The 25552-nt window shown below is 37.0% G+C and overlaps 2 protein-coding genes and 2 pseudogenes across 4 annotated transcripts; 3 read left to right on the top strand and 1 right to left on the bottom strand.

The window, feature by feature from the left end:
• Nucleotides 1-1273: 1273 nt before the first annotated feature.
• On the top strand, nt 1274-2487 carry LOC116178827 (annotated as a pseudogene).
• A 1849-nt stretch (nt 2488-4336) lies between these two features.
• Nucleotides 4337-9606, bottom strand: LOC116160516 (V-type proton ATPase subunit G-like). Of its 3 annotated transcripts, XM_031473728.1 has the most exons (5): nt 9449-9605; nt 9334-9374; nt 8887-8977; nt 8556-8755; nt 4337-4571 (listed from the first exon to the last, which is right to left on the bottom strand). In XM_031473728.1, the coding sequence occupies exons 3-5, from the start codon at nt 8966-8968 to the stop codon at nt 4485-4487; spliced, it is 369 nt and encodes a 122-aa protein (XP_031329588.1). In that variant the 5' UTR covers nt 8969-8977; nt 9334-9374; nt 9449-9605; the 3' UTR covers nt 4337-4484. The 3 variants fall into 3 exon arrangements, with proteins under 3 accessions (XP_031329588.1, XP_031329587.1, XP_031329589.1); XM_031473727.1 differs by lacking the exon at nt 9334-9374 and having other exon boundaries at nt 9449-9606; XM_031473729.1 differs by lacking the exon at nt 9334-9374 and having other exon boundaries at nt 8887-8969; nt 9449-9606.
• Nucleotides 9607-9910: 304 nt separating this feature from the next.
• Nucleotides 9911-10893, top strand: LOC116178746 (annotated as a pseudogene).
• A 2317-nt stretch (nt 10894-13210) lies between these two features.
• LOC116159021 (DNA replication licensing factor Mcm5-like) lies at nt 13211-23765 on the top strand. The gene is made up of 11 exons (XM_031471914.1): nt 13211-13510; nt 13567-13822; nt 13872-14044; nt 15544-15784; nt 15835-16090; nt 16148-16341; nt 16388-16612; nt 22688-22780; nt 22833-22948; nt 22998-23269; nt 23320-23765. Exons 1-11 carry the CDS (start codon nt 13356-13358, stop codon nt 23547-23549), a joined length of 2211 nt encoding a protein of 736 aa, XP_031327774.1. The 5' UTR covers nt 13211-13355; the 3' UTR covers nt 23550-23765.
• The last annotated feature ends 1787 nt before the right edge of the window (nt 23766-25552 follow it).

Raw genomic sequence — 25552 nt, 5'->3', positions numbered from 1 at the left:
GCATGCAAAACACAAATAAATTATAAAGAAATGTAAAGTATAGGTACTGCCTGCGTTAAATTAACACGAAATATCAAGAAACAAACTGTATCAGGATGCTTTCTCATTGACCGCCTAAATCAAAATGGCAATTGTAACCAACGATCGTGCTTTCCGAGACGACGCAGACCGTTTCCCCGTTCTTGTAAAAAAGTCGCGCTGTTGCCAGCTCTAAAAAATGTGAGCATCAACTTACTTTTGTAAATACATTAAGATAGAACCCGTCAGATTTAAACATTGGCGGTTGTTATATTTTTCAAAAAAGGTGCGCATCTTTGGTTTAACCAAAGAGTAACCATAATACTCTTTGGTTTAACTTTTTTGAGGACTATATAGTATCTAAATATTTGTTCCACGATATTCAAATTTTCCCTTTCGTTTTATTGTCATGTGTCATGCGAGTCTTTCTATCGAGTTGCCATGTTAATGTTTAAAGCCAGAATTCGGTTATTTATGTTATATATGAGTAGAGTTGAGCTGGCTCTAGAGAGGGGCTGGGGTCCCGCTTAGTCGCAACATTTTGTAATTAATTTTGCAAATTAGAATAGTTCAGATTTGAACGGGAATAATTGAATGTCCTTTCTGTATTATAAGAAGAAATCCCGGTGACTACCGAAGCTAGTGCTAGAAGCTAATGAAGCGTAGTTTGCTCACTGTCTTTATTCAATCTCGGCTCCATCTATGTAACAACTGAGTCCTATAACTTTAATGATATAAATCCTGAAAATACTTAAATACATAGGTACCTCTTTCATATCATTATCATGAAATAGATTGTGACTAAGAGATAACACAAATCTTATCAGATATAGTTGTAGGTGTAGGTATATTCACCTGTCACCCAATAAAACATAAATTATTTAAAATTTTGGAAAATTATGTTGATTAAATAGAAACTTTAGTTTACATTGTTACTTTGCAAGTGCATTGAATCCCAGGATAGTTGAACCATGCGATAAACAATTTGAGGTAGTACACGATTTGTCCCAAGAAGGTTGCGGCCGGGGTTACGTGTTTCGCAAGTAAGGGCATGCAGTTTTCGGATGTTTTCCACAATGTGTTCCCCATGAAATAAGTGATTTTTTTATGTAGATCCCCAAGAACCTTGTTCAGAAACGAATGCATGCCCGCCAGGTTTTAAGTGTCCCAATAATAACGACAAAAGCGTGTGCATCCCAGATCCGAGTAAAGTATATTCGCTATTGCATCAATTTTTCCATTCATTTATTTTTAAGACTCGTGCATTACGCGAATAAATCACCCAACTAATCCATGGAAAGACGCATGGAAACCTTTATGTTTAGACGATGGGACTTGGGCTCCCAAACAATGTAAACGGGAGGCTACTAGCGGACGGTAAGCCGCGCCAACATTTTTTTACGTACAATTATAATGTTAATTTTATTTACTTATTACCTAGGTACTTACAGATGTTTTTGCTATGATGCAGTAGGAAATAGAATATTTGGACAGGCTTTTATGGATAAATCTGAAAATATGACTTGTGGTATCCAACTATAGACATTTCCAGTACGAAAAGAATAATCGATTATTTGTAGCATGTAGTCGAAGAAAGGTGGAGATACGAAAACAAGCATCGCGTCTATAGGTACACAACATTACATTGCGACTCCATATGGGCAACTATACGAGCCCCTCCAATGCGATGATGGCCATTGTTGGTGTGTTCAAAATAAAATTGGTAAAATTACTTCGAAAGTCGTTCCTTCTTCAGTGATGAATCTTTTACCTTGTTGTGAGTAGGGAGTTATCCATTCTACTCCGATGATTCCAAGGCCGATGTTGGTCACAGTTACACAAGACAATGCGAAAGTAAGGAATGGGCGCAAGAAAATCTTTTACACGAATTTAATTTGCACGGAACGAAGTACTTGAACTTTCCGCACGTAATGTGCGATGATGACGGTAATTACGGTAATTACCAAAGAATTGGCGCAGAGTAAGATGTTTTTCAACATGCCTTCTTTATTTCCTGGCTCTTTTAGGGTTTAGGTACTGTAAATGGAAAGATAATACAAATATTGGCTTGGCAGCTACAAAGCAGCGATTCATTCAAATATCCAAAACGTGAATTGTTGTATGAGCGTTACCTATACGTAATTATTGCCACCATAGGTTGCGTCTTGCTCCATTTCTATACGAGGCGCTGGACCAATCTATGGTGGCAACTGTTATCCAACTTGCGCAATTGCTTCGAGTTTTATTTTATTTGTAGATCGTGCTCGTGATTCAAAAATGTATGAAAGCATCGGTTCTACTCAGTACTTGGTATGTATGCCAAATGGTAATTACAGACCGGAGCAGTACCTTGCCAATGAAAAATGGTATTGTGTTGATAAAGATGGCTTTAAAAGTAGTGACTTTTTTAGCGAAGGGCCAGAAAATTATTCAGATTACACGTAAAAGAGACAAATTTTTAAAATAACAAGCTGTTGGTTTTGAAATATTACCTGTTTTTTTAGACTAATAGTTGTTATAAATAAATTCACATTTCGTCACGGTCAATAAGATTTTTTATCTACCTACTTTTCACATTACAACCACCTGTATTCTCTCCCCCAGTTTTAATTTTGTGTGTCTAAAAGTACCGCTATTGTTCGTATTTATCGTAATAGTTTCTAAGTTGTAAATTAGCGCTTGAATTTGAGGGTCATCAAAACTTGAATTTCCCTGGTGAAGCTTTACGTATTTGTTATACACGTAACCTCGCAAACGTAAGCGCACGAAATTTTTCCGCAAATAGTATACGTTCTCGATTATTATAGGGTGTTAGACCGTCAGACCAATATATAAAACTACCCTGCGCTAATTAACAGGTAGTTAAATTAACCCTACAGGGTGTTAGTAAATTCGATGTATATATTTTGAGGTGTGATTGAGGGTGCGAAGTAAAATTCAAAATGATCAGCAATGACATTTTTTCAAAGAAACGAAACAAAAGAAGCATTTAATAGCAGGCGTTACAAGAATTGCTCAAAATTTCTTCCCCCCACATGAATACACGCCGTACAGCGACGAGCGATGGACTGTCTCACTTTTTCGAAAACTACTGGAATGGTCCGGAGGGTGCGGGCAGATTGTTTCGAACACTATTTTTCATGTGACCCCACACGAAAAAATTCAGGGGCGTTAAATCTCAGGCGCAATAGGCGCCGAATGCTTGCGTTTCCAGACACGGGTTCCTTATGTCAAAATGCTTGTATTTGCACCCTCAATCACACCTCAAAATATCTACATCGAATTTACCAACACCCTGTATATCACTGTAATGTACGAATTGTTTTTTCAAAACAAATCTCACCCTGCGCTAATTTACAGGAGGTTGGGTCAACTTCGCTGGCGGTTCAAAGCGCATCCTCTTGGAAAAAATAAAATACATCTGCGCTAATTTACGTGTTTGACCAACTTCGATTTCCCCGACGGTTCTCTCAGAACAACTATAATATCAGACTACTTTACTTTTTTTAGATATACGCCCATCGCCTGACGCAAACCTTTTTCACCAACTAATTAACATTAACTGCGCACAACCTTGCCTGAAACTAGTCATTCAAATTAAGAAATGCTTCTACCGAGGACAAAGAAGAGGATTTTCCTCTTTTATGCCCATGAATATGTGCACCAAATTTGGTTCCAATCGGTTCAGCCGTTTACCCGGAAATGAGAGTACAGAAGAACCGATCACAGACCGACATCATTGAGATTTTGTTTGAATCAGATTCCTGGTGCTTCAAAACGTGTATTTTTCTTAACGTGCGGGTGATAAAAACGCGGCAAATGTGGTGAGAGACGCATACAATACATCTGCGCACGTTGGCCATGATACAAACGCCAGACGGCCAGAAACGTCAAAAACTCTACCACAGGCTAGACTATGTCACAAGCGGTAAGTTCCCCTCTTGCTCCGCGCCTCCAAACTGCAGCGAGTGATACAACCGTTTAGTATACCGACCATGTATTGCATATTGTAAAATCAGTTTTGCGCATGCGCAAATCGCGCAATGTCAACTTTCTCATTATTAGAGATATTTTTTTGAAATTGTATCCAAAGACTCAATAGTAATTAAGAGAAACATATCGCATATTTTAAACGTCAGGTGTGCGCATGTGCGACTGCGGAATGGGTCCTGCGGTGAGTTGCAGACAAGAAAGACTAGTGGGAAAAGGATTTAGGTAGCATTTACTGCGCGTGATTCATCCTAACTATACAATTTAATAGGGCATATCGCATATACTAGCATATATGTTTTTAAGAAGACAAATACGTAATAAAAAATAGTTGATAAAGTTAATTTAATGTGATATTTGACTTACATTCACAACAAGAACATTAGTGTGTTACATACATGTGTTGCTAAAGTTTCTCCTTACATTCTTTTCATTGATCTAGCTATGGATCATCGCAAGTAGTCTCTAATAACAATTTAGTGTTTACGAGGATTTACAACGAAATAATTGGGATGGACATCGGCCTTAATATTGTAGACCAAGTCCAACAATTCTTTCAATATCTGAAACAAAAAAATATTTTAGATTATATCATGTGTTCAACGATCTTAAATAAGTTAGTTAATTTAACTTTCACGAGTTAGTTAGTTTCCCTGTATATCGTCGTATATAATAGAAAACCTTATTTTATAGCAGAAGCCATATCAATTATTATAAAACTTCCGAAAATTCTGAATTTAATCAAAGAGTATATAACGTTATATATACTCTTGGATTTAATTTAGACGTCAAAAATAGCAAGCTTCAGTCTCCCGTCGTTTCCATGGAAACAATATTATTTTCTGTGCTGAACTTCAATTTATTTTGTGCTCCGTATTCCATTTCTAATAAGTATAACAGATGTCCTTAGATTGTACAATCATTTGTTTGACTTTATCTACCCTTACGGTTTAAGAGATCAGTCTTTAGTCTACTCATTTAAACCTATTAAAATGTCTCATCTGCTATAAAATAAAAACAAACAAATGTGCAATCTAATGCGACATCTGTCACAAAGTTAAAGTTATTACATAATTATTGGATGACATCCACAAACGATCTCAGGTTTACAATGAAGGTAATTGACTCCTGTCATTGTCACTAATAAAACGTGACCTCCGTCAATATTAATCGTTCAATGGGTAGGTGGATGAGTTAATTACTGCTTTTTTGACATTAATTAAATTCTAAAAAATGTTTTATTGTGGTATGGCTTCCGCTATAAAACAAAACAATAAAACATGTTCTGTGCTGTGGATAAAACCATCTATCGTAAATCACTGGTAGATTCACCTTGCGATAGTCGAGGGGATTTACCTTATTTCACAGCTCTTCAAAGCTATACCTCTACAAGATGTCGCAACGAAAATTTGGGTTGCAACCTGTAGCACAATTATTTTTGGTGCTCCGGTTTTTGGATTTATGTCAATTAATTTTGCGCTAAAATTTATGTTGGGACACCGGTATACCGGGTGGTGACTTCAATAGTATTTTTTTCATTTCAGATTATTGGCTTCCCAAATTATTTTAGAGATAAAGTCTATTTCAATTTTTGGTAGAGAAAAAAATTACGAACCCATGCATACTATAGCTTTCTCTAAAAAAAGCTAAATCGGCTTTATCTCTAAAATAATTAGGGGAGCCAATAATCGAAAATTAAAAAATTACTATTGAAATTTCTATGGTGCGTTCGTCATAGTCACCACCCCGTATAATAATACTGTATTTCGGGTCGGTTAAGTTGGCCCCCCCCCCCCCATTAAACATTTCGTTATGATATTACCATGTAATAATGCGCTCGATATGCGCTCAAACGCGCCGCTGAAAGTAATTTTTGCGCTGTTAAAGTTTTTGAGATATTTTGAAAAACATTTGGGGGGGTTCAAGTTCACGCAGCCCCCCCCATTATGCAATTTGGTACATCTTATGATTCCAAATTGTGCCTGTAGTTATGCGCTAAACTGCGCCACTGGATTAACATTTTGCGCCACTACCGTATGGCCATAACGAAAGACAGAAGGTGGGTGGGGCTAAATTGATGGTTTTAAAAAAGTGCACTTTCTTAAAGATTCTTAGTGCTATATGTTCCCTTTAGTTATGCGCTCAAATGCGCCGCTGAAACTAACTTTTGCGCTGTTATAGTTTTTGAGATATTTTGAAAAACATTTGGGGGGGTTCAAGTTCACGCAGCCCCCCCATTAAGCAATTCGGTATTACTGGTGATGCCAACTTATGCCTGTAGTTATGCGCTAAACTGCGCCACTGGATTAACATTTTGCGCCACTCCCGTATGGCCATAACGAAAGACAAAAGGTGGGTGGGGCTAAATTGATGGTTTTAAAAAAGTGCACTTTCTTAAACATTCTTAGTGCTATATGTTCCCTTTAGTTATGCGCTCAAATGCGCCGCTGAAAGTAACCTTTGCGCCGTTTAAGTTTTTGAGAGATTTTGAAAAACATTGAGGGGGGGGGGAGTTCATCACGCAGCCAACGATGCCAACTGGGTGCACGTTGAACGATTAAAAAACGTTTGCTTTAATTATGCCGTCGGACCAAGAAAAACATATTTTCCTACTAAACCATAAACATACGATTTTCTATTTCACACTTAGTATTTAGGTTTTATTTGCATTTCTAAACAATTTTTTCTACACCATCGGTATAAAAAAACTATCTTCTATTTTGTGTATACAGGGTGATTCCTATAGTACCTGCCACCGTTTGGGAGCGTATAGGGGGTGCCTAGGGGAGTATTTTGATATAGGACACTTGGGGTCGGAAATCTAAAATAAGGGCGGCAGAACCAAATTTATCTTCTGGAATTTCACGCCTGTATGTAGGCAACCCAACCGACCGACGTTTCGCGCGGAGCGATGCAGAGCGAGTTAGCGCGAGGGAGCGACATGGGAGGGAAGAGCGAGTTAGCGTGAGGAAGCGACATGGGAGGGAAGGAGGGAAAACGACAGTCAAAAGCAATAACGTTTACAAGTGTTCAACGTGGCCACCGTTGTTCTCAATGCACTTCCTACATCTAGCCAACTATTATTATACTATTGCCATAGTGTTTATTCACTTGATACGCGTCGTTGCAGACGGGAATTCGTGGGTTTAAACAAAATTCTGATCAAGTGTCAGCCACACATCGCCGCCTGAGATCGCTCCGTGTGCACCGCCGGCCGGTTGGGTTGCCTACCTACAGGCGTGAAATTCCAGAAGGTAAATTTGGCTCTGGCACCCTTATTTTAGATTTCCGACCCCAAGTGTCCTATATCAAAATACTCCCCTACGCACCACCTACACGCTCCCAAACGGTGGCAGGTACTATAGGAATCANTGATATACTGCATTCGCAGTATTGGAAGTAATTTGCATAATTCAAAATCCAAACGTTCATGTGCAGCATTGCGGCACAAAGGGCTTCATAACGACCTTGAAAAATTATCATTAATGTTATCACAATTGTCGTTTTCGGTTTTGCCTTATTTTGATTTCGAAATTCATGGAGGTAATTGGTAAAAGTAATGTACCTACGTAATTTGGTTGTAATTTGCGTATTACGGGTACCTACGTAGAATTCTGGCACTCTGCATCGATTACTCACCTGTAATACGCACACTATTACCTTATAACCTTATGACATAATTCACTATAGCGGCCCATAGGTATATGGTATAGCTATTCATAAATCATACCAAAGAGTAGGTGCTATGGTACTCTTTGATCATACTCAAGATTAGCATGCGGCGCCTGAAAGTAAAAATGCCAGTACTTTACTGGACGTGACTAACAGGAAGAAGATAGGGATTAAAGTAAAGCAGGTAAGGTAAGAGGTAAATGCAAACGTTCCATTGTTGTCGCTCCATAAATTAAACACTTCGTGATTAGCACATGTAAGGTGCCGCCGTTGTCGGAATTTGAATTTGATGCAGTGATGAATAACGTATAGTAAACAACAAAACCATCAGATATACCAAATTGCGTAATGGGGTGGGGGGGGGGCTGCGTGAACTTGAACCCTCCCAAATGTTTTATCTCAAAAACTATAACAGCGCAAAAGTTACTTTCAGCGGCGCATTTGAGCGCATAACTAAACGGGAACATATAGCACTAAGAATGTTTAAGAAAGTGCACTTTTTTAAAACCATCAATTTAGCCCCACCCACCTTCTGTCTTTCGTTATGGTCATACGGTAGTGATGCAAAATGTTAATCCAGTGGCGCAGTTTAGCGCATAACTACAGGCACAATTTGGAATCATCAGATATACCAAATTGCATAATGGGGGGGGGGCTGCTTGAACTTGAACCCCCCCAAATGTTTTTCAAAATATCTCAAAAACTTTAACAGCGCAAAAATTACTTTCAGCGGCGCGTTTGAGCGCATATCGAGCGCATTATTACATGGTAATATCATAACGAAATGTTTAATGGGGGAGGCCAACTTAACCGACCCCTGTATTTCACAGTTTTTACCAAACGTGAATATTATTGGGAAAAGCTGAATTACCTACCTGTTCTTTATTGTTCTGAACATCACTTGCAATCTGTTCAAAATGGACCTGTGTATTTTTGTCGATCCTGGCCGCGATGTCTTCTTTGGATCCCAGATGTTTATGTTCAAATTCTTTATATTGCTTTTCCCTCTCTTGCCGATATTTCTCTATTTCTGCAGTTGCCTCTTCCCGCGCTTGTTTGATTCTTTTCGTTTTACCTATAGAAGAGATGTAATAAGCGTTAGGTAATCAATAAAATCGTTCAAATACTTCCGATCTTTTACCGAACATAACAAAACCGCACTACATACTAAAAATAATCGATGTATAAATATATATACCTACTTACGTTTTCTGGCTTCGCTAACTTTTTCCGCTGCCTTTTTTTCGGCCGCCAAAAGTTGTTGAATTCCTTGCGTTTGACTTGCCATTCTGCGTTCCTTACGAGTTATGCAACAAATACAATTGAAACTAATGAAAATTTCCTGTACTTTATCTCAATTATGGCGAGTTTATTTTATTGTCGAATGCCAAAGATTATGTAGAGGGGCAACTTTATATGAACGAAGTTTTAAAAATAAATTGTTTACTTCGTTGCGCAAAGTGGAATAGTTATAGGTAGGTATAGGCAAATAGGCATTTAACTTGCAATCGCTTTATATACACATCCGTACTGTTCAGATCCGCAATTGATAAAATGTGTGTAGAGCAATTTGGAGTCACAGATATACGTAAAATCTGTGTTGCAGTCGACTTTGAAAGCTTAAAACGTAAAAGTGGAAATAATGGCACTTACTTAAAACATTTGTCAGAATGACAGAAACTCCCTTCGTGTACCTAAATAAAAAATCAACCTGCTTATGGACGTGGTTCGAATTTTTGAATAAAGAAGATAGGTTCTATAATTGTACCTTGAATATGTAGCCACGTCAATCTTGATCCACTTGTGCAACAACACCGTATTTTAATTTAGCGCATTTTTTAAGAATAAAAAAAAATGTGCTATTGTTTACGTTTTGTCCGTCCGTCCGCCCGGACCCACTTCTACCGTTTTGAACTACTAGGGGAATGGTACTAGCACAGATTTAAGTGGTACTATAGTCCGTTTTTAAACTAAGAGGAGTGATTTAAATAGCTCCCGCGAAAAATCTGCATTGTGATTGGCTTATACGGCGCCGTTTTTACACAGACGCAATTTGAGGATCTTGACAATTCAGTTGACATCGTTATTCGCTGTGTCATTTACAATTGTGTTATTAGTATTTTATTTAATTTTGCCCTTTTCGTGTGTTTTAACTCTTGTTCAAATTTCAATTAAACAGTCAGTTCTTATTAGAACTAAACCGGGTACCTGTACTTGATTTTGTTGGTGCAAATACTTCGAAATATGTCTTCCACGCCAAGTACTTAGTAAAGCGAACATTTCACCTGTAAAAAAGCGTACGCGTCTTAATTTGGGGCATTTATCGATCTCAGAAAAGCAGTTCATACTCGACTTATATAAACAGATGTTAAATGATGACCCTGGCACAAAGATGGTTACCATTGTTGCAAAAATTGATGAAGGCGCAGGTAAGAAACGAAATACAAATTAAATGTTAATTTAACACACACACTTTTTTATATAGGAATTGCAAAATCCACGGTTGACCGAACAATAAAGGAGTATAAGAAAACGGGAGCTGTAACACCTTCTAAACGTTCGGGGGGTCGCCCACCTTTGGTATCGCAATTTGACGAAAGCATAAAATCATCAGTTCGTCAAATTATTCACAACTTTTTCTACCTCAATGAACTTCCCACGTTGGACAAAATCAATAGTCGTGAAGAATGTGTCCTTCATCTACTTGAACGTGACGACATAATAAGATGGAGACGAAAGCATTTAAAATCTATTAAACAATATAGGAACCAAGGACGAGTCATATATTACTTAGATGAAACATGGTTAAATGAAGGCCATACAAAACAGTGTGGGCTGATGATAACGTTCGTACTCGACGACAAGCGTTTGAGGAAGGATTGTCTACCGGTTTAAAAAATCCTTCTGGAAAAGGGAAACGTCTCATTATTTTACATGTTGGCTCTGAAAACAGTTTCGTAAACGAGGGTCTACTACTTTTTGAAGGAAGAAAAACATCCATTATCACGAAGAAATGAATGCGGAAGTGTCTGAAGAATGGTTTGCATCTTTCTTAGTGAAAATTCCTGAAAATGCTGTAACTTTACAATATATTGTAGCTAGCACCTTTTGATTTTATAAAATGATTGCATTTATGTCTACATAATAATTAAAATTTCTTGTCAACCAAATTGTGTAGGGTAAAGTGTATTAAAAAGCCATAAAAATGATCAACACTGCATTTTTTTATAATGTATGCCTTATGTAGTAGGCAACCCATAATGCACATGTGTACGTATGTATCATACTTAAAACAATTGCCCAAAAGTTACTAAATTTAGTAACTTTTTCGGATGTAAATCAGACTTTTCAATTTACTCCTCTTAGTTTAAAAACAGAGTTATAGAGTCCTGGAATTGTTTGCAGTAGGTAGCCTATACTTAACTTTTACATACGACAACCAATTGATATCAGATTGTGCATACGCATGCCTTTAGTGGTACCAAGTTAAACTTTAGAAAATGGGGGGGGGGTTAACACATGGTATTCTAATGAAAGGTTTCATCGAAATAAATTGGTTTGTACAAACCACAACTTTCTCGTGCGACTCTTTTTCGAGATAAGTGAGCGACGGGGTCTGAGTTAAACATTAATTTTATCTCTCATTGTATTCTAATTAAAGGTCTCAACGAAAGGAACAGTTTTCTACAAACTACTGCACTTCTTTATGTCCTCTTATCAAAGTACGGGGTGGAGGGGAAAGGGAGGAGGGAGTGGAATTAGTTTTATCCTTCATATGGTACTCTAATGAAAGGTCTCAACGAAAGGAATTAATTTATACTAACCATAGTCTTCCTCCTCGATCCCTTGTCGTAATTGGTTATAATTCCTTATATCTTAAGAGTGAATTGTCAAAGGAAAATACCTACAAAGGGCGATTGGGACGTTTGGAAGAAATATAACCATTGGGCATTTAAATGAAATTTGATACATAGCCACTTGGAATAAAAGAAAATTTAACACCAGTTTCAAAATTTGGTTTTGCGCATGCGCAGTGCTAACTTTCTTATTCATGGAGAGATTTAAATGAAATTGGATACATAGCCACTTGAAATAAAGGCAAATGTAGCGCCGTTTTCCAAATTTGGTTTTGTGTAGGATGTGCAGTGCCAACTTTCTTATTTATGGAACAAATTTCGTAGGGGTGTTTAAAAAAATGCGTTTTACCTGCACAAGGATTGTGCATAATTTGTACTTGTTCACTTGTACCGTCGCATATAAATTCTGAAGTATCTAAGTATAGACATTGATGTGTGTATAGGTACCTAATCAATGGTATAGGTATAGGACCCTAGTAGGGTTTTTAGCTACAATTTTAGTGATCATCATAGGTTTAATCCTAATTAACATTTCGAAAGGATGTGACTGATCAAAAATAAAAAAAAAAACTTTTTTGATAACCACCCCATCGATTTTTCAAAGCCAGTTATAAAATCCCTACACCATCTATGTACTGCATTTGTCCTAAAAATTTTTTCAATTTTTTTTCAATTTCGATTTCCATAATGGCCACCATTCGTACGATAGATTGAAAAAAATATTTAGGATAAATTTGGTAGTAGATAGTGTAAGGAGTTTATAAATGTTTTACTTTCAAAAATCGATGGGGAGGTTATAAAAAATTGTTTTTTTGGAATTTTTGATCGGTCTTTGATTATTTGAAAAAATAAAAAATAATTATAAATACAAATGTTTTAGAGAGTTGAAATATAGTTTAAAAACTTTTTTTTTTCAATAGTCCTTAAAATAAGGTCCTTAAAACAGACGACCTTTCGAAAAACAAAAGAACACCAATATAACTTCGAACCAGGGCACCAAATCAAAAATTGGAATGTCTGTTTGAGTGGACCTTGTAACACTGTAGAATGGTACGAATCGTTTACGGACCTATATGTTTATATAAACTTCATTTACATCATATTTAGGAACTCCCTGTACGTATAAATATTTTAGACTGAGCTGTTGACTTGGGCTCAACCCTTAGACCCTGCCCTCACGGTTCTAAAGGTGCCTTTAGACTAGCAAGAAAACTCGCGCGTTTTTTACCTTCGGACACTACTGGTTAAATAGCATTGCGATTGCGAGTTCATTTGACAGAACTCGCGGAAGAACTCACACGACACTTTTCTTGCCAGTCTGAACAGGCATTTTGTCGAAATTCTCTTTCTTTAATAAACAAAAAACGGAGCCATGAAATCTTCTTTTCTTGGCAGTAATATTTACCAGTTGCGGCTTGTAACTATATTGTCTGATGAGGCAAGGGAGGGCAATTCATTTAGCAGCTAAAGCGTAAGATAGACGGAACAGATTCAATGATCATATCGGATATCAGTCCGGAGCACTGTCGATGTCGTCGAACGTTCTCGATGCTTTTAATTTCCACCATATCTCACGGGCTACTTTTAATTTACATTCTGTGTGTAGTGGGTTTTTTAAGAGACATGGCAATAAGAAATTTTTCGTTGTTTGACATTTGGCAACGCTGTTATGTGCTTCCCGCGGTTTCTGGCAACAAGCAACTTTTAGAGGTTATACGTTGTAAGAATTTGTAAATTGTAATACGGTCGCGGTGCTTTGTCTTTGAAATTATCTGTTCTGTCTTGGTATTTTTGCTCTTTGTGCACGTAAAAAGAAGAATGGAGGGGTTTGACAATGCTGGAATCTTCTTCAGCGATAATTTCGCCCCCGAAGATAACCAGAACGATGTTCAAACTAATCTACAGGGTATCAAAAAGAAATTTAAAAGCTTTCTCAGAGAATTTCATACTGACAATTTTAATTACACATACAGGTAACCAATAACTCATAAAATTAGAGCAAGAATTCTATATACATATTACTTGACAGAGATACATTGAAACGCAATTACAACATGCAAAATTACTATTTGGAGGTGAATTTGGAAGACTTGGGTAGCTTTAACGAAACATTGGCCGATAAAATACTTAAACAACCAACCGAACATCTTCCCATCTTCGAAGAGGCCGCAAAAGAGGTTGCAGACGAGTTGACAAGTCCAAGACCGGAGGGCGAAGAGAATGTGGAGGAGATACAAATAATGCTCACGTCTGATGCAAATCCGTCTAATTTAAGAGCGCTTAAAGTAAGAGATCTGCTTTGTTTCAATGGCCATTGTAAGGTAAATGTTGCAGTCTGACGTTGTATCACATTTGGTAAAAATACCGGGAATTATAGTTACTACTTCAGGCGTTAAGGCGAAAGCTACAAAAATTACGATACAGTGTCGTTCTTGTCAAAATATTGTACCAAATTTGCTTATTAAGCCTGGATTAGAAGGATATTTAATGCCGCGCAAGTGCCATACGTAAGTATCTGGGAAATCTTATTCTTGTTTTGTAATGAATAGTCGAACATTTCCAAATGCTGATACAATTTACACTGGATCTGCTGTGCAATGAACAAGAGCAGCATCTCGAATTTAGTCGATTTCCTTAATGCCCCATAACTTTCTTATTATTAAAAATAATTGATTTTGGCAAAATCTTTCTCAGAGCACTTTTTTATGTAACATGCATTGCGATACACAGTTTTTATACAGGGTGTTTTGTTTTTCTTATAAGACTCTAAACTATATTTTTTCATACGGACCACCCTATACATAATATATTTTAGAGTTTTTTAAACGAGCGTAACATTTCCTAAATTTTGATGTATCGCATATTATATTTATATTAAATATTATTTGCAATATTGCGTTTTATACAGTAAAATGTTTTTATTGTTGTTTCAAAAGCCTAGGGGATCCTTTGCGAAAAAATACCTTGTTGTTTGCCTAGGGTGCGTTCATCTTGTGATACACGGTAGGTATACAGGGTGGCGTAACACATCATAGGGATTTCAATGTAAAATTCATAACATGCGATTATTGGCTCCCCAAATTATTTTAGAGCAAAAATGTATTAATGTTTTTTGTAGAAAAATTTTTTTACGCCAATCAACCGCATTAGTTTTCAATTTTTTGCATAAGAAAGACGGAAAATTGGAAAAATAAAACCCGCATCTTTCTCAATAATCTGCGATGCCATGGAATTTTCTAAAACAAAAAGATATCCAGTTATCAATTAGCAGCAGTTCGAAATGGATTTTATGATCGACTTGGTTACTGTCTTGCAGATAATGGTGACTTATTCGGAACATTTATTGTAAATTGTTATATTAGGAAATCGTTTTTAGTAATTCGGTCTTTCTTTATGTTGAATTCGCTGTTCTAAATAGAATACTTTTTGATAAAATTTAATTTGTTTTATAGCAGACATTCCATGTCTTGACGGATATTGGCTTAGTTTTTGTATTATAAAATGCCATGGCATCACAGATTATTGAAAAAGATGGGTCTTTTATTTTTTCAATTTTCCGTCTATAAAATTGAAAACTAATATGGTTGAATGACGTAAAAAAAATTTTTTCTACAAAAAACCTTAATACATTTTTGGTCTAAAATAATTTGGGGAGCCAATAATCGCATGTTATGAATTTTACATTGAAATCCCTATGATGCGTTATGCAAGTCACCACCCTGTATATTTTTAGGAATATTCATATTGTGACGAATACCATTTATTTTTTTGTAAAAGCCTCTTTTTGAAACAAGATTTTCTTTAAATCCAAAGGTTCATTAAGGCGAAATACATTTTACAATAAAATAACGGAAAATCAGTATAAACTCGACCTTCCCTTTCAGTACGTATATTTAAAAACAAAAGATCTGACAGTTCTAAATGGAAAATGACCACATACTTGATATTTTTTGTACCAAAGTGTATAATTAATGATAATCAACAAATAGAGTACTTTCTGATGTAGTGAACAAGCGGGGAGAGCGCAATGCCCATTGGATCCGTACTTTATTATACCTGACAAATGCAACTGTGTTGATTTTCAAATACTTAAATTACAAGAGTTACCTGATGAGATACCGCAAGGGGAGATTCCTCGACATTTGACCCTTTATGCTGATCGCTATTTATGTGACAAAGTCGTCCCAGGCAATCGTGTCCATATCCTAGGGGTGTATTCGATTAAAAAAGTTAAACAGTTTTCAAAGGTAATATAGACCTCTCATTAAAGTTGTACTTGACGTCTTCGTAATTGCAGAAAGGTCGCGAAAAGGAGACCACTGGAGTCCGTGTTCCGTACATGCGAGTTATAGGGATACAAATAGATGGCGAAGGAGCAACGAGTAATAACGCGCTCAGGAAAACTTGCAATATTGTTACCGCAGAAGAAGAAGATTTGTTTAGAAGGATGGCCGCATCACCGAACATTTATGAACGGTTAGCAAAAAGTATTGCACCTTCCATCTATGGAATGACAGACATAAAGAAAGCTATTACGTGTTTGTTATTCGGAGGTATGTATAATTGCGTTTTGTGTGTGTTTCACATTACTTTGTTGTTTACTTTGTAAGGTTCACGAAAAAAACTGCCCGACGGCTTGATACGACGTGGTGACATTAACGTCTTACTTTTGGGCGATCCTGGCACTGCAAAGTCTCAATTACTGAAATTTGTCGAACGCGTTTCGCCGATTGGAGTTTACACGTCCGGCAAGGGAAGTTCCGCCGCCGGTTTAACAGCTTCCGTAATGCGAGATCCCAATTCGGTATGTTTCGTCATGTTTTCCGCGTTGCTTTAAACGGTTACTTTAGCGTAACTTTGTAATGGAAGGGGGCGCAATGGTTCTTGCTGATGGTGGCGTTGTGTGTATTGATGAGTTTGATAAAATGAGGGAAGACGATAGAGTTGCCATTCATGAGGCTATGGAACAGCAAACGATTTCCATTGCCAAGGCTGGCATTACAACTACCTTAAATTCGCGATGCTCGGTACTGGCTGCTGCAAACAGTATCTTTGGAAGATGGGATGAAACAAAGGTAAATTTTTTTAATTCTTTTTTTGCTATTGATTGGTAACATCATCAACATAGAGAGTCAAAGAATTATAGAGATTTATGGAAATAATAAAGCCCAAGATCCTGTGGCATTTCATCTGGTAGAATTTCATTACGATGTCCAGCTTTCACGGCCACGTCTAGACTCATAGTCACGAACTTATAAATTAAGATGGACTGCTGATCAAACAGTTGCATAGCGGTAGAAATGGCCATAGCATGGGCGCGGCCATGATGTGCACTTTTTAGTTATTTTCTAGGGGAATTTTCCTAGTGCTCAAGTTTTGAGACTATTGCAGCCTTGGAAAATGACATGTGTCACAGTAATTTATTTAGAAATTATTAGTTGATTTGAATTTCGCGCCAAGTGAGTGCACATCATGGCTGCCCCCATGTAGATGTCATTTGTCAATTTACCATTAGCAGTCCATCTTAATTTATAAGTTCGTGCTCATAGTGTTGTTGACGTTCGCGTCCTGACGTGCTTTTGAGCAGTGGAGACGTGGCCGTCGACGGCGGCCGCTGCCTTTCCAGACTATCCACGCCAATGAAATCATTTTCACATTTTTCAGTAGCCAATTATAGCAATGAATGACAGTTCGACGTTTCGTTGGCCCGCGAATGCAGGACGCCACAACGAAACCCAACCTTTAGAGACTGCTTATGAGTTGAACTATTTTTTTCTTAATAAGCGGCGGCGGTCCCCGCTGTAATCCACATCACAGAAATGCTTCAGCATCATCATCACGATGCTTGTACAAAATTCCGTAGTTCTGAGTTCCTTTTATGTACTTCAAGAGTCGTTTCACCATTGCCCATTCCTTTACCGTAGGAAAATCCATGTTTCTTGAAAGAAATCCGATTGCAAAACAAATGTCCGGTCTTGAAGCTACAACTAGGAATAGAAGCGACCCAATTGCTTCGCGGTATGGAACTTTGGTTTCAATTCCTGTCGTTTAAGATCTTCGCAAGCACCTTCTTCAATATGCGATTACAACTCAACATTCTAAACCGCTCAAGAATTTTACGAGTGTAGGTTTCCTGAGAAATAAAAATTGAACCATCGCCAATTTTTGAATTTTCAATCCTAAATAAAATTTTGCATTACCAATTTGTATGTACCTGGAAAGTATCATTGGGCACAGCAATCAATTTTTGCAAATGTTTGTCATTCCTGCTGACCAGGCCATCATCCACTGAAGTGTCCTCATCAACATTGTCCTGGAGTTCACAAAGAAACAGGGATTATTTTCACTTTGAGTAAGGTCACATTTACTCAAACAAGTATAAATTGTATGTACAAATATAGCGCATGTTTTGACATCACCAATGGATATATTTGTTCCAGACGGTTCAATCGCCTTTTGTGAGTACCTCCCTTTGACAACCTATTCTTGAGATATAAGAAATTATATCCAATCACGATAAGGGGTCAAGGAGGAGGACTTATTGGTAGAAATTAATTCCTTTGGTTGAGACCTTTCATTAGAATACCATGAAGGATAAAATTAATCACCCACATTCTTTTTTCTAAGAGGTTAGAAAACAGTCCCTTTTGGTGAGACCTTTGATTAGAATACCATGAAAAATAAAATTAATTTCTACACTCTTAAGACAGCGAAATTTAATGGTAAAAAATTCTAGGACGCTAGTAAAATTTCCCTAAGTGTAGTTTAAAACAGCAGAAGTGGGTCCGGACAGACGGACGAACAAAACACAAACTAAAATATGCGCTAAAAATCAGTGAACGTCTTATTCTATCATTCCATTCCATTCCATAAAAAAAACATAGCTCAGTACTTGGATGAAAAAATAACTGGATTGCTAGCACAGTGAAGCCAACACTTAGACCATATAGTACATGGACTGCTATTAGCCCTATGCTTTCAATACAAAATGGGTGGTCACGGATAGAGGGCACTGTAGTCGTGGGTATGTGAATCTCAGGGTAAACTAAAGTCGTATGAACACCACTCGGATCGCGTAAAGAGTAGCTTTTATGGCAACCGCGTAGTACGATACTCTTGATTATCTTCTATACTGCCACAAATAAGAATAGGTTTGCTTTTTTTGGCTTATCTAGGTGATTAATTAATTGACGTTTGTGAATTTATAGGTTGACAGCCCCAAATCGTGTCTCAACGGACAATTTCGGACAGACTCGTTTACCCTGAAACGCACATACCCAGGCGATGTCCTTGACTATATTTTAATTACAATTAGCAGTCCATGTACTATATGGTCTAAGAGCCAACATCTACAGCGCCATCACAGAGCAGTTGTGCGATTTGTGAAACGAAATTTGACACACGTCAATCTTACGAGATTTAATTTGGGCGTTTTATAGCGATTGTATGTAGTTTTGGGTTAGTTAGTTGTGTTACTTTTATATAATTAATTAAAAATGAGACTCTGAAGTTGTTTGGTAAAAAAATGTGATGAATGTGATGCAGTTTATAACCTTAAAAACAAGGACATTAAAACAGAAACGTTTTTCGCATAAGTAAAAGGCTAATTCAGTTCCTTCAATTTTTCCGAATCCATCAAATGAAAATGTCGATAGTCTCTCCGACCAAGAGAACAAGTTGAAGATATGACAGTAGATCAAAATGTACCTAAACACTTTTCCTGATCATCAAAATATGGACCTTAATCGTTGTGTAACACCCTCACCGTCATGTACTACCCGTTATCCTGGAGATTGGTTAGACGCTGCAATAAGCATGTACATTTGTTAAATAAAAGCTTATTCCACGATCTATTGGTATTATTATCCAAAAATTATATCTACTTCAAATTTATTTATTATATAAATTAATTCATCAGGTATAAAGTTAAACAGTTATCTTATAAATATTTTGTGTGGATATACCATTGAACTATATACTCTGTAACTGGAACGCCATCGCCCATAAATCAGCCATTGCCAGGGGCCGTGGCGAATTTTTGTGAGAGAGAGATGGGTAGAGGTAGGTATCCCTTACCTTGTTTCTCTCACGTGCGCTTATGGGTTGGTTTATACTACGTCTTACATTTTGCTTATTTTTGTCTAAAATAAGTTATTAAGAGATTGGCAAAAATGGTCATCAATTGTGTTGCATATACGTGCAATCATTTTCATAACAAAAATTCAAATATTCAATTTCATGGGTACGTTTTGATAACATTTTTCAACCTCGACGGGCGCATTTAATATTTTTGCGCATGACGGCATTTGCACCGCTCAGATTTCTTTACTAATGTACACACTCATTTATACTGTCCTTATGAATGATAATTCTTCTTTCGCACTCTTTAATACTAATTCAATAGAGCATTCCACTCGCTAGAGAGCATCATATGAAGAAAAGCGTTAACGCCGCCAAAACCTATAAAGCCGTTTTGACTTACTAATTTGAATATGAAGTTCCTTATTATTTAATTTTTCACTCAACGTTATTATTGAGACTGCTCACTAATGGGGCGAAAAATACCTTTAAGGATTGATTTTTTTATTTATTACCGATTCCTTTGGCCACAATGAACGTACATTAGGAGGCGTCAAAGTGTAAAGATAAAATATAAAAGCATACACATATCAAACAGTTATAGGTACCACAAAAGGTAGAGTAGAAAATATCACGGTTTGCATTTTCTTCATCCATATCCATCCACATAGTTACAAACTTTTTTATTTCCCTACGAAATATTCCAAAGGATTTGCAGGTCTTGAGTTTTTCTGGGACAAGTTCCGAAAAATATGGGAGACCTTTTGTAGCAGGTGTAATTCTGACCTCACATAACAGCGTACGTTTCATCTTGGGACAAAACTGGGTTATATAAGTAGCGCAATGCCTTATAAACCCTCTGGTCCTTATTCAATGCTCTGGTCCAATTACCGTAGTTAGATGCACCAGAAACCTTTCGCTGCTCAACAACGAAATTTGCACTTATGCATTACTCAAGCCGCTCACTGTGGATGTTCCAATGGGTATTTGTCCTGAATTCTTCGATACTGCCGATGGCACAACCAACACTTACAACTGGTGTATTTGGTAGTTACGTTGGATGTGTCAAGGTAGTTCCGAAAACAAAGGATCCATCGGGCTGTTGGACAAATTCCAGTCGTGTACGAGAAACAAACGTTCCATAAGACCAGCATAGTGTCAATTCGTTTCCTTCTAATGGCAATGCGGTGACCACTACGAGTAAATTGAATTTTTGCTCTTAGAGTAACCATGATTCTTAAACTCATTTTATTCTAAAAAAAGTGCTTTTTTAAATTTACCTTTATTTCGACTCCAATTGTAATATATTAGGTACCTCCTTGCTAATATATTATGTAATTGGGTACGTTACAAACGAACACAACCAATGTTTATAACTTTATTTTACGTTAATAAGCAAATGGAATGCGTCGAGCCACCATGATTTACTTATCTGAATTTTTAACCAAATACGTGTGATCGGTCCTACATATGCAATACAAAACAACGTGCCAGACGAGGATGAGAATACCTACGTTATGCTGGTTGCCTAAAATCATTGCGGCACGCGATTTTGGCGCTCGATGCCGTTCCAGTTACAGAGTATATAGTTCAATGGGATATACTTGTCCTTTTCAAATTTCATATTTAGCGCCTCAGATTTATTAGTTCTCATTTTAGTCACCCAGTGATGGCGCTGCAGATGTTGGCTTCAATTTTTATATTAAATATTATACGACGCTAGCAGTCCAGGTTTAAATGGTCGAAGGCTCAGTACACAAAACATAAAGATCTACACCATTATGAAACAAGAGACAACAATAACCTTATAACAGATCATTTTTGGTTAAAGTTATCACAAAATATTAAGTCTCACAAATTTTACAATAAACTGCCCCCAAAAATATGGTTTTTACCACTACACCAATTTAAACTAGTCATCAAGCAACTGTTGATATCTCACTCCTTTTATTCTTACGATGAGTTTTTAAACTGTAAACTTTAATTTGAATTGTAACCTGTTTTTAACTTCACTCCAATACAACCTTGACATGTGTAAGTACAATGTGTACTGTATAACAACACGAATTATATATTACTACTATTATTATTATTATCATGTAGGAGTTTGAACCCTGTCAGTTCCATCATCGTTACCTTCTGGTTGGCTCATGAAGAGTTCAACATCGACCTCTCCATAAAGGCAACCACTTTTGACGTAAAATGGAATCATTTTGAGTCTTTCACTTGCACACACACACTCACCAGAGAACGCACAGGGTTCCATCTCATGGTAGAGCTGAAGTTTCAGTGAAATCAATCCCTTCACGTTGTACTTGACCTTCGACGCCCACCGACAGTCACTTACCTACTTATCAACCGGCCTAGGAACTAGGTCCCAAATGTGATTTTCATTGAGCGCATTTACCTCCTCACTAATTGTCACTTTTCAATTTTTGCCTTGAGAAGTTTCAATGGCTTCGGCGTCTGTAAAAGGTTCAGCTTCATAAGCTATCATCGTGTAGCACTCTCAGGTTCCACTTACTGCACGGTCCTTCAAGTTCCTCGACATCTTCAATTTGGATCTGTCTTGGAGTTTCCACTGTCATTTTCCTCTATTTTCCCTCGAATGAGTCTTCAATCTTTAGTGTTTGGAATTTTGAAGTTGGTCCTGATGTCAACAAACTTGACCTTGATTGCACAAGGTCCTGAAAAATTCCCCTTTCCTCACTTCCGTTCCCCTTCCTTAACAAAATAATGCGCGCCTTCGAAAAATCAAACTGCACCTGTGTTTTCCAACCGGCGAAATCACGTCATTACCTTGAACATTAATTAGCGTACGCAGCGATAACAGTTCTTATCGCAATAACCGGAGAAAAACATGGGGTAAACTTATACAAATACTACGCAAATAATTCCTAACTGAATAAATCTAGTCAATTCCAATTCACAATCACGAAACAGAATATACAAAACAATTATTTAAACAAAAACATCAATAATTAAATAATTCAGATACATCAACATTGTCCTAGCCTCCATTGTATCTGACAGTATGAGTATGTGTTTAACTACATTTGTATAATTTTTAGGGTGAAGAAAATATTGATTTTATGCCTACTATTTTATCCCGTTTTGACATGATCTTCATTGTCAAGGATGAGCACAACCGAGAAAGAGACATGGTAAGTTGTACTATAAACCACTACAAGCAGCTTAACGTTACGTTATCCACAGATACTCGCCAAACATATTATGAACGTTCACCTAAATGCCGACCAATTTGACCAAGAACCGCGAGGAGAGGAATTATCGTTAGAATTGATCAAGAAGTATATTAAGTTTTGCCGCAGGTACAAAATGGTCTGCGAAAAAGTCTGTGATAAATTGCTCTATTTGTAGCCGTTGTGGCCCGCGCCTAAGCGAAGACGCAGCGGCCCAATTACAAAGAAGTTACGTTAAGATGCGTTCGGGCGCTAGTCAGCACGAACGTGAAATTGAAAAAAAAAACGTTATCCCAATTACGGTCCGACAGTTGGAAGCCATCATTCGTATGTCGGAGAGTTTGGCTAAAATGCAGTTATTGCCTTTCGCAACTAAATCTCACGTAGATGAGGCACTACGCTTGTTTCAGGTATCCACTTTAGACGCGGCTATGAGTGGAAGTCTTATAGGTATACTTGGTGCGATTAACTAAAGACGTCATCTAAAAAGGTTGTTTTAGGAGCGGAAGGATTTACAAGTGAGCACGAACATGAGATGCTAGTGCGCATTGAGAAACAATTAAAAAAGAGATTTGCCATCGGTACACAGGTAACCCAAGAGGCAGTAATACAAAGTTTTATTCAACAACAATATCCGGAAATGGCAATTAGAAAAGTGATTCATGTTATGATTGGTAGAGGGCAACTTCAACATCGATGTCAGCGTAGAGTCTTATATCGTCTGAGTTAAAACTACCGTCATCATTGGAGGCTGTGCTTTCAACAAATCACCAGTGATTTTTTTTAAACAATCATATTTTATAAGTGTACTTGGATATTTGTGATTGTGTTGTTCATATTTCAATCAATATGTACATTATTTTTTTATGAAGAGTAATAGAGAATTAAGAAAATCAATCCCTAGTATCTACTGGTTGTATGGTCTATTTTTATAAAATAATAGAAAAAACTTAGACGGCTTTTGCTAGTTTTTTCCTAAGGCAGGTTTTTTTCCAATTCATCACTGCATCTTGTGCCCGCTGGCGGACCATGCGTAAGCAATATGAGAGAGAAGGGAGCTCTAATTAACTTTTCTTCTGTTAGGTATGTGGGTCTGTTTGTGAGATGATCGACTTTAACATGTGCTGCTTGCATTTTCACCTGTACTTTTTGTCTATGTTTATACCAGGTTTTTTTTGTCCAATGCTGGTTTGATTTTTTCCTGTCTTATACACAAAACTCTTCGTTTTGTTCAATTCCCTTCCCATAGCGTAGAAGTCCTGTTTGCACTACCTAGTTCGAGGTGACTGTTACAGAGATTTGAAAGTGGCGCAGAGCGTCTGTTATTTTGTTAACTCAGTTTTTTTAGAAAAGTTGGAAAAAAGGGGCGTTTTTTAATTGCTTGTAAACATTTTTCTATTGGGCCGATTTTGTTTGTTTTTCTTATCGCCGCAGATATTTGTTTTCTTTAATTTACTAAAGAAGTGTTATTCATGAAATATGGGCCGTTTTCTAGTTTTAAGCGAAAAACTGAAATAGTCCGAACATTAATTTTGAGGTTTTTTGGCTGCCAAAAGTTGTGCCGGGAAAAAATTTGTGTGCACTCTTCAAATACATGTTATTTGGACCCTAATGGACCATTTAAAACAATAAAATCGTTTACACCACCTTTTGCAGGAATCGGCCCTTCTGACAGCTCTGCATACTGGACTAAGTTAGAAACTGATAAATACAATCATTATATCACCCATTGATCAGTGGCAATATCTTTACTTAGGTTGTAAAAATGTGGGGAAACATTTAATATCAGGAAACTGAAGTTTCGGAAAGAAAATTGTATGTTCCAATAGAGAACGATATTTTTAATGAGAAACTGTAATTTTTGAAAGGAAACTATATTTTATAAGGCAACTGTAATTTACTCAAAAGAACTGCAGCTACTAACAGGAATCTGTCATTTCCAAAAGAAAACTGTATATAGTAAACGTAAACTATAAACATAAGGGAACTGTAAATTCTAAAAGAGAACTACCTAACCTACCTACGTACTAGAAGAAACCTGTACTTTCTGGTAATGAAGTTTGAGTGTAAGATGGTGTGCGCACATGAATTATCACTGTTATCATTTATGACAAAAGTATTTACATTGATTATACACTTACACAGGTATAATGCTGTTCTCCAAAGTAGTACCTAAACCAGTATTGAAATTTCGTACACCAAAGATTTTCTTTACGAAAGAAATTTCTTGAGATTCTCGGAAATCTCTTACAATCCTCTGAATCGTAAGAAATTTCTTGGATTAGCTTGGAGATGAGAAAGGAACATTGAAATCGTACGACGAGCTTTCAAATCCCGAAATCCTTTGTGTACCACTAGGATCACGGATTTTAAGACATACGAAGCTATTATATGGAGACGAAGTTCCGCATTTAGGGACCCAATTTAACGGTCCTTAGAAGTAAAGGAATTCAGAATACATTTGGAGGGAATAGAACAAATTTCTTTTTTTTTATACTTACCTACGTCAAATGTGACATTTCGCTGATCATATTCAAACAACGAAGTATCGTTTCGTTGCTAGGGGCAGAGAAGCAGAATACTTCTCTGCCTCCTTTCCACTTCTCTGCCTCGTTTGATTTCTATGCCTGTGTTGACTAGCCGTTTATATACAAGAAATTCCAGCATACTAATTTTAAAAAAATTAGGTGTATACCACGGACGAATGAGACCCGCTGACTCGTCGGAATTTCC

Source organism: Photinus pyralis, unplaced genomic scaffold (assembly GCF_008802855.1).
Source record: "Photinus pyralis isolate 1611_PpyrPB1 unplaced genomic scaffold, Ppyr1.3 Ppyr1.4_LG1, whole genome shotgun sequence".
Classification (NCBI taxonomy): Eukaryota; Metazoa; Arthropoda; class Insecta; order Coleoptera; family Lampyridae; genus Photinus; species Photinus pyralis.
Note: the sequence above shows the minus strand (reverse complement) of the source record. Positions and strands in the feature narration are given on the sequence as shown.